A 12,686-nucleotide genomic window follows, 5' to 3' on the forward strand; every position below is an offset into this window, starting at 1 on the left:
ACAAAGAAAAGACTGAAGGGAAATCAATTTTTCCCAGTGAGCCAAAAGAGAATCCATCATCTGACATTCCACTCTGCCTGACCTTGTCAAGATCACTGAGAAAACGGGCTGCCCCCTCAGCCATTTACCCCCAGAGGCAAAAGACAAGTGATCCAAGCAGCTTTAAAATGGCTAGAGAAACATGCTTTGGCAATATTCAAGCCTATGCCCAGAACCAATTCCCAGACACAGATTCAGGATGGGACCCCAACACAGTATAAGATTGCCTAAAGATAAAAAAATATCAAGAGACTCTCATTGGCAGCTTAATGGAAGAGGCAATTGACTCCTAAACATGAATGAAATATCAGCATTACTCCAAAAGCCTTATAAAAGCCCCAGCCATTTATATGAACAACTATGGGCTCCCTTCTGTCTACTCCCTTTGATCCTGAGGCATCAGACAACCAGCAGATGACCGACACAGTCTTTGTGGGACAAGTCTAGGAAGAAATTTGCTGGAAACTATAAAAATAGAGGGCTTTGCTGGAAAGAATGCCAGTGAGCTGATTGAAGAGGCCAGCAGTGTTCATCAACCAAGACCAAGAGGCTCAACCAGAAGCAAACCAAAAGATGAAAAAGAAGCTGGATCTCCTTGCAGCTGCAGCCGTGAATACAAACTCAATAGTCACCCAAAGGGGGATCCCACCAAGACAAAGTCAAAAGAATATCAAAATTGGGGCAAAATGCAAGACCAAAGAAAGGTCTGGATGGAAGGACCACCTTATCCGGACACTAGGCTGAGATTAAACTGATGTGCCTACTGCCCTCTAGAGGGTCACTGGGAGAAGGAATGCCCCCAACTAAAGACCAGTTAACATAGACCAGGCTGACGCAGGGCTTCAAAAACTCACCAACCATCTTCAGAAGCTTCATCTTCAACCATCTTCAAATGTTCTGATTTGAGAACATTTCCTGTAAAACCATGTGGATGCTGCCCTCTGGTATGGATGCACATTGCTCCAATATGTAGATGACCTGTTGCTGGCCAGAGCAACTTGAGAGGATGGCACGAAGGGGACACATCTGATTCGCACTCTCCTATGTGAAACCGATTACAGAGACACAGAAAAGAAAGCCCACATCTGTCAAGAAAAAAGTCAAGTGTTTTTGTTCCTATCTGAATCACAGACAAGGGCGATTGGGCCCCAAGAAGAAACAAGTAGTCTGCTCAACTCTGGTCCCCTCAACCCACCACTAGATTTGAGAGTTCCTGAGTGCTGCTGGATTCTGCTGTATATGGATCACTAACTTTCCAGTCATGGGGAAGCAACTTCATACAAATGGGAGAAATACAGGAGCTTCCAATGTGGGGAGCAACACAACAGAAGGCCTTTAAAGACATTAACCAAGCACTCACCAGTGCACCTGGACTAGGACTTCCTGAACTCACAAAGCCTTTCACTCTACATGTCCATGAATGGTCTGAGAGATGTAGGAATGCTAACTCAAATGCTGGGGACACGGCACCCTCTAGTGACCTATCGTTGTATACAGTTGGACTCTGGCTCAATGTTGGCCACCTTGTCTACGGGCTCTGGCTGCCACAGATCTTCTAGTGTTGGAGACTGACAAGTTGAGTATGGGACAGGAATTAATACTCTGCACTGGCAGTGTTGGGGTACGAAGGACAATATTGGCTGACTAATGTGAGAATGGTCAGATAACCAGAATATGCGTGAAGAGTCAAATGTCCACACTGAAGTCATCCAGACTCTCAACCCAGCGGCCCTGATGCACATCAGGACTAAAGATCCTGTTGACAAGTTCATTAAGGTCATGGATAACGTGCTCTCCAGTAGACCAAACCTGACAAGCCAACCCCCAAGGACCCTGATTTGAAGTGCTTCACAGATGAAAGCAGTTACATTAAAGAATACGTCTTGCTAGGTATACGGTGGTCAATCTGGCCCCCACCATTGAGGCAAATCTTCTGCCTCAGGAAACTTCAGCACAAATGGCAGAACTTATTGCTCTGACCTCAGCACTCCAAATGGCAGGGTAAATCCATGTCAATATTTAACAGACTCAAAAGTATGCCTTTGCCACTCTTCATGTTCATGGGGATTTATATAAGAAAAGCAATTTGACTTATTTTACTTAGCATGATATTCTCCAACTCCATCCACTTACCAGCAAATGCCATAATTTTATTATTCTTTGAAGCTGAGTAATATTCCGTTATATATATATATATATATATATATCACATTTTCTTTATTCATTCATCTATTATAGTAGAATGAAACAGACATTATTACCTCATGTACATATATGACTTCATGACCAATGTGATCTTACCATATGTACAACCAGAAAAATAAGAAATTACACTCCATTTATGTGTGATTTATCAAAAGGTATAAAGGCATTCCACTGTCATGTACAACTTTTTAGAACAAATAAAAATATTTAAAAAAGAAAAGAAGCCTAATTAAATCAGGAGGGGAAGAAATAAAATATGAATAGGAAATTCTTAATCCTATAGATGCATGATGGGCATTCAAAAAAGTTGCAGTTATGCAATGCCAGGGGCACAAAAAGGGGAACACCATGGTTGCTCAGGACAACAAACAGCAGACCTAGGAGCAACATTTGCACCTTTCAAGAAGCAGACAGACCTTTCAGCTCCAGTCTGTGTTCAATGCAACTTATATCCTTAATCCTCTAACGGAATGGGAACCAAAATATTCCCAACAAGAAAGTAATTGGTTTAAGACTAAAAAGGAAGCTATCTCCTAGGTGGATGATAGAGATTTTCTGATGTCTGGATAGTCATCCATGAGACTCTTGCCACTGCTTTTCTTTTTTCAAACAGTTCCACAGGAGATTGCACATTGACTGAACAGCACTGGAGACTGTTCTGAGTCAGTATTTCTATGTCCCCTGACTCACAAGCATTTCCAAGGTGACCTGTGAACAGTGCAAAACTTGTTTCCACAAAGTCCCAGGCCATGGGTCAAGGCTTCCAATTTGAATGATAGGAGGAATGCCTTTTGAGAACCTGGAGGTAAACTTTACTGAACTACCATGCTCACAGGACTATAAATATCTTTCAGATATAAGCATTTCTAGTCTACAATGAAAAGGCTAAGGAAAGCAGGATGCTCCTCCAGGAAATTATTCCCAGAGTTGACATTCCAATAACCTTTGACTCAGACAAAGGACTGGCTTTTGTGGAAGAGTTCATAAAATTATTGACCAATAGTTTAAATAGCAGATGGAAATTAAATACTGCCTATAGGCCATAGAGTTCTGCTAAAGTAAAAAATTATAAATTGGTCTTTTAAAGGCCTAATTGGGTAAATTTTCAGAAAACTCACCTGCATTGTGATAAAATTCTCCCTATTGCACTGTTAAGGACTAGATCCACTTCCACTAAGAGGACTGGATTCTCTCCTTATGGGATAATATGTAAGAGACCTCCCCTATTTATCAGGGGATTACAGGGAGACTCTAAGGAAATAAGAGAATTAATATTAAAACAACAGCTTCAAGCTTTAGGAAAAAACCTTACAGACTTAAACAAAGGATTAGAGAAAAATTTTTGGTAAGTTTGACCACAGATTACTCTCCTTCTGATCTGGAGATTGAGTTTGGGTCAAAGAATGATATATTCAACTCTTCAAACATCTTTGGAGAAGTCCTTTCACTATTATTTTATCCACCCCCGAGTACGGTAAAAGTTACATACATAGTCAGGTTCCTAGATTCATTACACCATGCTCAAGCCCACAGCCATGGACTGGGAGTGCACTCCAGACCCCGACTACACCCCTTGAGCTGACCATCCAAAGGAAGAAAACACCAGAGAAGCATGAGGATCAGAAAGACAACAGTCTTGCTTTGATCACTCCGGAAGTTGATTAGTCTGTGCACAGTTGAAAGTTGAACAAGCCCTGCTTCAACCACTAGGGGTCTGACTGATCAGGCATGGTGGAAGATCAACTGGAACAGATCTAGGACTTCCCTTGTGTGAGGATCTGGGGCCAAGGTAAAAGCAATATCCTTTGGGGATGGATTTCATCTACCATGTCAACAAAATTGGGGTAAAGATGACTCTAGAGGATTGTTGCTACTTCTGGTCCTGCTACCTGGACAGAGGATGGCAGTTGGAGCTATACAACTCTAATTTATATGCTAAAGTGGATTATTCACTTACAAGCTAAACTGGAAATTATTGCTAATCAAACTGCTACAACCATTTACCTCCTATGATTTTTTTATGCTTGGTAAATGCAAAAGCTTAATTGTTATAGCAGGTATTAGGTTGTTAACCTGTTTATTGCTCCCATGTTTTAGTCAGCTTTTTCACTGCTGTGACTAATGAATCTGATCAGAATAATTTTAGGGGAGAAACAGTTTGAGGACTTGAGGTTTCAGAAGTCTCAATCCATAGACATTAGGCTCCATTCCTCAAGGTTCAGAGTCAGGATAACATAGAGGAAGGGTGTGGTACAGCAAAGCAGCTCACATGATGATCAGAGGGCAGAGAGAGATGTCTCCACTCATAAATGTTAACCCAAATGTTAACCCAAAGTCATACCACCAATTCCTACACCCTCCAGCCATACCCTACCTCTTCTGTTACCACTCAGTTAATCCCTACTAGAGAATTAATTCACTGATTGGGTTAAGACTCTTAAACTGAATCATTTCTCCTCTTGTTATGCCCAGCGGCTCGAGACCCCACAAAGACCACCAGAGACCACGATCAATGCAAGCAACAAAGAGTCATTTATTGGCAAGCTCGAGCCTGGTCCTCTGCGCACACGGTAACCCGGTGATGCTAAGAGGCCCCGAGCCTTTGTTCAACAGGCCTATTTATAATGAAAGGCGAAAAGTTTTACAGTGTTCTTTTTAATTGGCTGACATAAAATTATATATATGATGTTATTTTAAGTTCTGAGTCTCCGAGAGGAGTGTTATCATTATCTTTTAAGTTTGCCTTGGCACCGGCAAGGTCAGCTGCCTGGCCTTTACGGATAAGAGGTGAAGATTCTTTGCAGCTTTTATGAGGGGTTTGAGGGGCAATTAGGGAAGAGGTTTTTGTTTACACAGGTGCCGGGCTCTTTCTATCTTTACATTCCCCCCTTTCCAAGAACATTTAGAGAGCCAATCTTGGGTCTCTCTAGTTTTAACCCTTACTGCTTCCCGGGCTGATATTGGGCCCTCAGCACCATTAGTTGTACCGTATTTATTCTATGTTTAACAAAAGCAATTAACCTATTGATTATACAAGGTCCTATAGTTACAGCTAGTAGCATCAATATTAGGGGTCCCACTATAGCAGACACTAGAGTAGTTAACCAAGGGAAAAATTGAACCAAGATTCAAACCAGTTCTGACGAGCTTCTCGTTCTTTCTTTCTGTTTGTGAGTCCTTCTCTGACTTTTGCCATATTATCCTTGATTGTCCCAGAGTGATCTATATAAAAACAACATTTTTCCCCTAGGGCAACACATAAGCCTCCTTGTTGTAAAAATATTAAGTCTAAACCTCTTCTATTCTGTAAGACCACTTCGGCTAGGGAAGTTAAAGATTGCTCTAAATGAGAGATTGAATCTTCTAAACGCTCTATGTCCGCATCTATTGCTGCTCATAGATTAGAATAGTGTTGGCTCTGAGTGACTAAGGATGCTACTCCAGTTCCTAATCCTCCCAGGCTAGCTCCGAGCAGCAGACTGAGAGTTAGAGAAGTAATAGGCTCCCGTTTTTGTCGAATGGGGCTCTGTTTCGTGCCCCATCCTTGTTCAATCATAGTCATAAAACTCTGGTGCTCATGGTAAATTAGCCGCGGAACCAATCTGACTAGAACACAGTAATCCTTCGACCGTTTTAACACACTCCAGTGGACACAGGGGGTGAGTCCAGAGGAGCAAGCCCACCAGGTATCATTGTGGGGTATTATAAAAGAGTTTTCTGCCTGAGGTTGGATTCCCCAAGTCAAGTGACAGAGGGATTGGCTGGCATGGGGCACTTTTCCTAAACAGAGCCCTTGCCCGGACACTTGCTCTAGGGTTAGGGACTGTTTGGATCGCCAACGACAGTCCTGGAGGCTGGTGGAGATAGTAACATGCGCTTGTACTGCTACTCCCTCATAATACGGGGGAACAGTGTCATAGCAGAGCCAGCAGGACCGGGTCATATTAGGGTGGGTGGCATTGAGCACCATGAAGGACCAAGACAAAAGACTCAGAAGGGGATGAACTTCTATTTGAATTGGATTTATAATCAACTGTTTGTGGGGTTGTGTGATCCTTAAGTAGGGGGCACTTAAGGAGTGGGTGGTTGGTCGTGAGGTAACTGATTTAATAATTTTTGGACCTCGGGTAGGGGGGATGACTGGAATTCTTCGGGCTGGGGGGCGTAAAATTTGGTTATGCCCTAATGACTGGGTGAATGGCTTTATAATCATCCGAACAGTGAACACAACCCCTAAATCAGGTCCCTCAGCATAGAGGCGTAACCCCCATGACCGGGTTCTTGTCCATTGTTTGTTCCGCCTCCCCTTATCAGTGAAGGTGATTAACAGGGGGTTACAATTACTGCTACATGAGGCTTTTTCACCTCGCTTGACTTCAATTAAATCACGAGAGGCTTTTATCCAATAAGCCTGCCCTGTGGTTTCACATCCCCATTTAGCACAGAAATAAGATTCTTCCCCTCCACATTGTTTCTGGTGAGAATAACCAGGACATACATAGAAGGGGAGATGCTGGAGTTCCTCCCTTCCCCGAGTATAAACACAGTTAAATCTCCTTGTTCTCCCACTTACTGTATCTGAAAGGGCCCGTTTACTTAGGTGTAATTCTTCATTAACGCTAATAGTGCCTATTCCCACAGAAAAAGCCCCATTTGCTAAAGTGCAAAGGTCTACTTGCAGGTCAGGCCACCATGTCCATAAAGGGTGGTATTCAGTCACAGTCAGGCTGGGAACTCTTGCCGCCGGGTTGGTTACTTCCCAGGTGATTTCATAAGGCTGATGTGAGCTGAGGTTGGTGGCTCCAAAAACTGGAGCCACAGCCACGGTTGTGGCCAGGGCAAAATAACAAAGCAAAAGTAAGAACATAATCACAGTCGGTGGCGGCAAAGCTTGATCTTTAGTGGGTTATTTTTGGACCTGTCCACTCTCCACGTTGAGTCGTCTAGGGCAGGAAGCACAATGTCAGCAAGGGGTTCAGTCGGCTTAACGTGGGTGTGATGAATCCAGGAGGCGACGCCGTTGACTTTGAGAGCGGTGGGTGTAGTCAGAATGACCATGTAGGGGCCCTTCCACCGAGGCTCCAGGTTACTCTGTCGGTGTCGCTTCACTAGGACCCAGTCCCCTGGGTGGAAGTTGTGAGGAACAGGAGGCGGGCCTGACTCGTACAGGCCTCTGAGCTTTGGCCAAACTTCTCTGTGGGCCCTCTGCAGGGCCTGGAGGGAAAATAAAAGTTCAAAATCATCTACATTTTCTTCTTTTAGGAGCCGCTCAGTCAGATCAGGGAGTATTGGAGGTGGGGTCCCAAACATGATTTCATAAGGGGTGAGTCCCATCTTGTAGGGAAAATTACGCACCCGATATAGGGCATAGGGAAGGAGAGCTACCCAGTTACCGCCAGTCTCCATGGTTAATTTAGTTAAGGTCTCTTTTAAAGTTCTGTTCATTCTCTCTACCTGACCTGAGCTTTGGGGTCGATAAGCACAATGTAGTTTCCAATTTGCCCCAAGTACTGTAGCCAGCCCCTGACTTACCTGGGAAGTAAACGCTGGCCCATTGTCTGACCCTATCATTACAGGAAATCCATACCTTGGCAGGAGGTCTTCTAAAATCTTTTTAGCCACTATTTGCGCTGTTTCTCGCTTGGTGGGAAAGGCTTCGACCCATCCTGAAAAAGTATCTACAAAGACTAATAGATATTTATACCCATATTTTCCAGGTTTTACTTCAGTGAAATCAACTTCCCAATATGCCCCCGGCCTATCTCCCCTTAATCTATTTCCTGATTCCCACTTACTATATCCTGCATTTGTTAACTTACAAACCCTGCAACTTTTGACAATCTGTTCTATCTTATTCTGCACACCTTTAATTCTAATTCCTGCTTGCTGCATCAAGTTCTGTAATTTTCTTGTCCCCAGGTGGGTGGTCTGGTGGAGCCTGCACAACACTTTCTGTCCCAACAGTTCTGGAAGTATTATCCGGCTTTCAGAGTCTTTCCACCATCCGTCTAAGTATTGGGCTTTTGGCTGCTGGCGAATCCATGATAAGTCCTCTTCTGTGTAGGTTGGGTCTTTTGGAAGGGTTCGTGGGCCAGAGTCTGGGAGTTGAGCAACCATAATCAAGTCTCTCTGAAGGGCTATCTCTCGTGCCATCTTATCTGCTAAACAATTGCCCCTAGATACTGGATCAGTTGGTTTTTGATGCCCAGGGCAGTGTACGATAGCCAATTTCTTGGGTAACCAAAGGGCATCTATCAGGGACACAATTTCTTCCTTGTTTTTAATAGATTTCCCTTCTGCTGTTAGCATCCCCCTTTCTCTGTAAATAGCCCCATGAATATGGGCGGTTGCAAAGGCATAACGGCTGTCCGTGTATACGGTCAATTTTTTTCCTTCTCCCATCGTCAGAGCCTTAGTCATAGCTATTAATTCTGCCTTCTGGGCAGAGGTGCCTATTGGTAGGGGCTCAGCCCAGATCACCTCTGTCTCAGTTACTACTGCTGCGCCCGCATACCTTTGACCCTGATGTAAAAAGCTGCTCCCATCCGTGAACCACACTGCATCTGCATCGAGCAGCGGATGATCTTGCAGGTCTTCTCTAAGCCCATGAACCTGGGCTAGGACTTCTGAGCAGTCATGTATGGGTGTGTCCAGGTCAGGGTCAGGCAGCAGCGTGGCAGGATTGAGAGCTGAGGGTGCCTGAAAAATAATCCTGAGAGGGTTAAGCAATAGGCTCTGATAATGTGTGAGCCGAGCATTACTGAGCCATCGATCTGGAGGTTGTCTCAGGATTCCCTCAATAGCATGTGAAGTAATCACATGTAATTCTTGTCCCATAGTCAATTTATCAGCATCTTTTACCATTAGGGCTGTGGCAGCAATCATACGTAGGCATGGGGGCCAGCCTGCAGCCACCGGGTCCAGTTTTTTTGACAGGTATGCTACTGGTCTCCTCCAGGGGCCTAGGTATTGAGTCAAGACTCCTTTTGCTATCCCTTTACTTTCATCTATATAGAGAAAGAACGGTTTAATAACATCGGGGAGTCCCAGGGCCGGGGCTGACAAGAGGGCATCCTTGATTTGTTGAAATGCTTTATCTGCCTCTATTGTCCAATTAAAGGGCTGCTTGTCTTTTGTGGCCTCGTACAGTGGTTTGGCTAATTCTGCAAACCCTGGAATCCATAGTCGACAGAAGCCAGCTGACCCAAGGAATTCCCTTACTTGACGTGGGGACTGAGGCTTTGGGATTCTTAGAACAGTTTCTTTTCGGGCTTGAGTTAACCATCGTTTTCCTCCCTTTAAGAGATAGCCCAAGTACGTTACCTCAGGTCTGCAGATTTGGGCCTTCTTTGCTGATGCCCGATATCCCAGGTTGCCCAGTGTCTGGAGTAAATTTTCTGTTCCTCGGATGCATTCATCCCAGTTTTCAGCGGCTACAAGGAGATCATCTACATATTGTAACAAGGTTAGGTTGGGATGGTTTTTCCTAAACTCACCCAAGTCCTCATGTAGAGCTTCATCAAACAAGGTGGGAGAATTTTTGAATCCTTGCGGCAATCTTGTCCAGGTGAGTTGTCCATTGATACCCATATCAATGTCCGTCCATTCAAAGGCAAATAGCTCTTGGCTTTTTGGAGCTAGAGACAAGCTGAAAAAGGCATCTTTTAAATCCAGCACTGTATACCATTGTTTGTAAGGAGGAAGCACACTCAGAAGTCTATACGGATTAGGCACAGTAGGGTGTATGTCCGCCACCCTTTTGTTTACCTCTCTTAGGTCCTGTACTGGGCGGTACTCGTTTGAGTTGGGCTTCCGTATTGGAAGCAGGGGGGTGTTCCATGCCGACCGGCAAGGTCGTAGTATCCCTTGGTTCAGCAGTCGCCTGATGTGGGGGGTTATTCCTGTCCGTGCCTCCCTGGTCATGGGGTATTGTTTAACCCTAACGGGGTTAGCTCCTGGTTTTGTTTCTATATAGAGGGCAGGCCGATGTTTAGCTAGCCCAATTCCTCCAGTCTCTGCCCAAGCGTCTGGGAACCGCTGTACCCAGTCTTTAATGTTTTTATCAGGGGATTGCGGCTGCTGGTGTAGCCGATACTCATCCTCCAAAGTAAGAGTTAGCATAGGTAACAACTTTCCTTGTCCATCTGTTACCTGGGCGCCTTCGGGATTAAAATGAATTTGGGCCCCGATTTTGGTTAATAAATCTCTTCCCAGCAAGGGATAGGGGCTGTCGGGTATGACTAAGAATGAGTGGGACACTTTTCCCGTTCCCAAGTCTACTGTTCTTTTGGTCGTCCAGGGGCACTTTTTAATCCCCGTAGCCCCTTGTACCCACAAGGCGCTTGTTGAAATCTTTCCTTGAGGGTCAGTCAAAGCTGAATATTGAGCTCCTGTATCCACCAAAAACTGCACTGGAGTCCCCTCCACTTTCAGAGTTACCCTGGGTTCGGGGAGGGGTTCCGAACCCCGTCGCCCCTAATCGTGCATTTCATCTCGGGTGACCAGGACCGATGATCTCCTAGTCGTTCCTCTACTATCTCTAGATCTGTGGTTTCTTTTTTTAGGGCATTCTCTAGCCCAATGACCTTCCTCTTTACAGTAGGCGCACTGATTCTGACCCAGCTCATGTGCCCTGGAGTCCCCAGGTGGTGGCAGATTGCTCGGGAGTCTGTTTCTTTCTTTCTCTGTCCTCCCGCCCTGCACTGCTACAGCTAACGCTTTAGTCATTTCCCTAGTAGCCCTAAGCTGTTTTTCTTCTGGTGCATCTCTGTTGTTGAATACCCGCTGGGCTATTCTCATTAAGTCTTGAATACTTCTCCCTTCTAAATCCTCTATTCTCTGTAATTTACGCCTTATATCCGGTGCTGCCTGGTTAACAAAACTCATTACTACTGCTGCCTGATTCTCGGGTGACTCTGGATCCATAGGAGTGTACTGTCTAAATGCTTCCATTAATCTTTCTAAGTAAGCTGAAGGTGATTCCTGCCTTTCTTGCATTACTGAGTATACCTTGGCCAAATTAGTGAGCTTACGAGCTGCAGCCCGGAGACCCCCCATTAGAGTCTGGCGATAAACCCGGAGCCTCTCCCTACCTTCAGCCGTATTGTAGTCCCATTCATCTTGTGGCGGCCTGGACAAGGGGAAAGAAGCATTAATTATGTCAGGGTTTACAGTAGGCTGTCCGTCGTCCCCTGGGACCAACTTTCTGGCTTCCATCTGGATTCTTTCACGCTCCTCGGTCGTAAACAGGATCCGGAGTAGCTGCTGACAGTCATCCCAAGTAGGCTGATGAGTAAACATGACACTATCTAAAAGGGAAATTAAGTCTTTAGGATTGTCAGAAAACTTAGCATTTTGATTCTTCCAATTATATAAATCGCTCGTAGAGAAGGGCCAATATTGAAGCCGGGTATTGCCAGCGTTGTCTGGCGGCCCAGTTTCTCGGAGCGGCAGAGCGATCGTAGAATCTGGAGCTTCTGGTTGGGAGGGGTAGGCTGCCCGCTGAACTCGGCCTCGCGTTCTCCTTGCCGGCCCTCCCGAGCCAGTTCTTTCTTCTTCATTTCCGGCTGCAGCAGCTTCTCTTTCTTCTGCAGCCTCCTGTCCTGGGTGCTGAGGAGGAATAGGGGCTTGCATATATGGAGGGGGGTTAGAGAAAAGGTGGTCTGAATCTTCCTCTGGGAGAATGGGGTGAGGAGCTGTGGGCTTTTCTGAGGAGCCTAACTTCTTTAGGGCAAGCATTTCAGTTGTGGGGGAGGGCGGTGGCGGTAGGAAGGGAGAAAGCCAGGTTGGAGGGTCACCGTCAACTAAGCTTTCCCAGGTCAGAATATATGGAATTTGATCTGGGTAGCCAATTTTCCCTGATTGGAAGACTTTCTCTTTGACTTTTCGGATGGTTGGAAGGTTGAAGGTTCCCTCTGGGGGCCATCCCACTTGGAAGGTGGGCCATTCCGACCTGCAAAGGGTTACAAATTTTTTTTTATTGATCTCAGCTGACAAATTGCCGGCTCTGGCTTGAGCCTCCCCAAAGTGGCTGACTACTATGGCCAAAGGGGTACTCTGAGTTTGGCCCATTTCTACAGCAACTAGATATCCCACTATGGAGAGGAGGAGAAATGTAAAGGTTAGATAAAAAAGAAATTGGATCAGACGACGCCGGCGTGGGTTGGAGATGTCGTTACAGCAGAGAGCCTCCGCTGGTTGTCTATCCGGTTGAAATCCTGTTTCCTGTATAATTCCAAAAGGATGAAGTGAATTTGACCATTGGTTAGTATTTCTCCTCTCCGTCAGGAGATTTATAGACCCGTCTTCCTCCAGATTGGAGATGAGAAGTTTAAGAATGAGAAACAGAACAGTAGTGGACTAACACACTGAAGAATTTTAATAGGAGGCAAGAGTAAAGACCATACAGGACAATACACAAATGCACAAACAGACAGACATAT

At 45.2% G+C, this 12,686-nt stretch overlaps 1 protein-coding gene and 1 long non-coding RNA gene across 2 annotated transcripts in view; one reads left to right on the forward strand and one right to left on the reverse strand.

Moving 5' to 3' along the window:
• LOC306642121 overlaps window positions 1-12,686 on the forward strand; it is a 770,670-nt gene that overhangs the window by 4,995 nt on the left and 752,989 nt on the right. The window lies entirely within an intron of this gene.
• Window positions 7,159-12,315, reverse strand: LOC306641333 (uncharacterized protein; the record flags this gene model as incomplete). The annotated part of the gene is made up of 4 exons (XM_079106451.1): window positions 7,159-8,342; window positions 8,759-8,943; window positions 9,568-9,692; window positions 11,337-12,315. The coding sequence occupies 4 exons, from the start codon at window positions 12,313-12,315 to the stop codon at window positions 8,231-8,233; spliced, it is 1,401 nt and encodes a 466-aa protein (XP_078962577.1). The 3' UTR covers window positions 7,159-8,230.

This window comes from Sciurus vulgaris (genome assembly GCF_902686455.1).
Source record: "Sciurus vulgaris genome assembly, chromosome: 12".
Taxonomy (NCBI): Eukaryota; Metazoa; Chordata; class Mammalia; order Rodentia; family Sciuridae; genus Sciurus; species Sciurus vulgaris.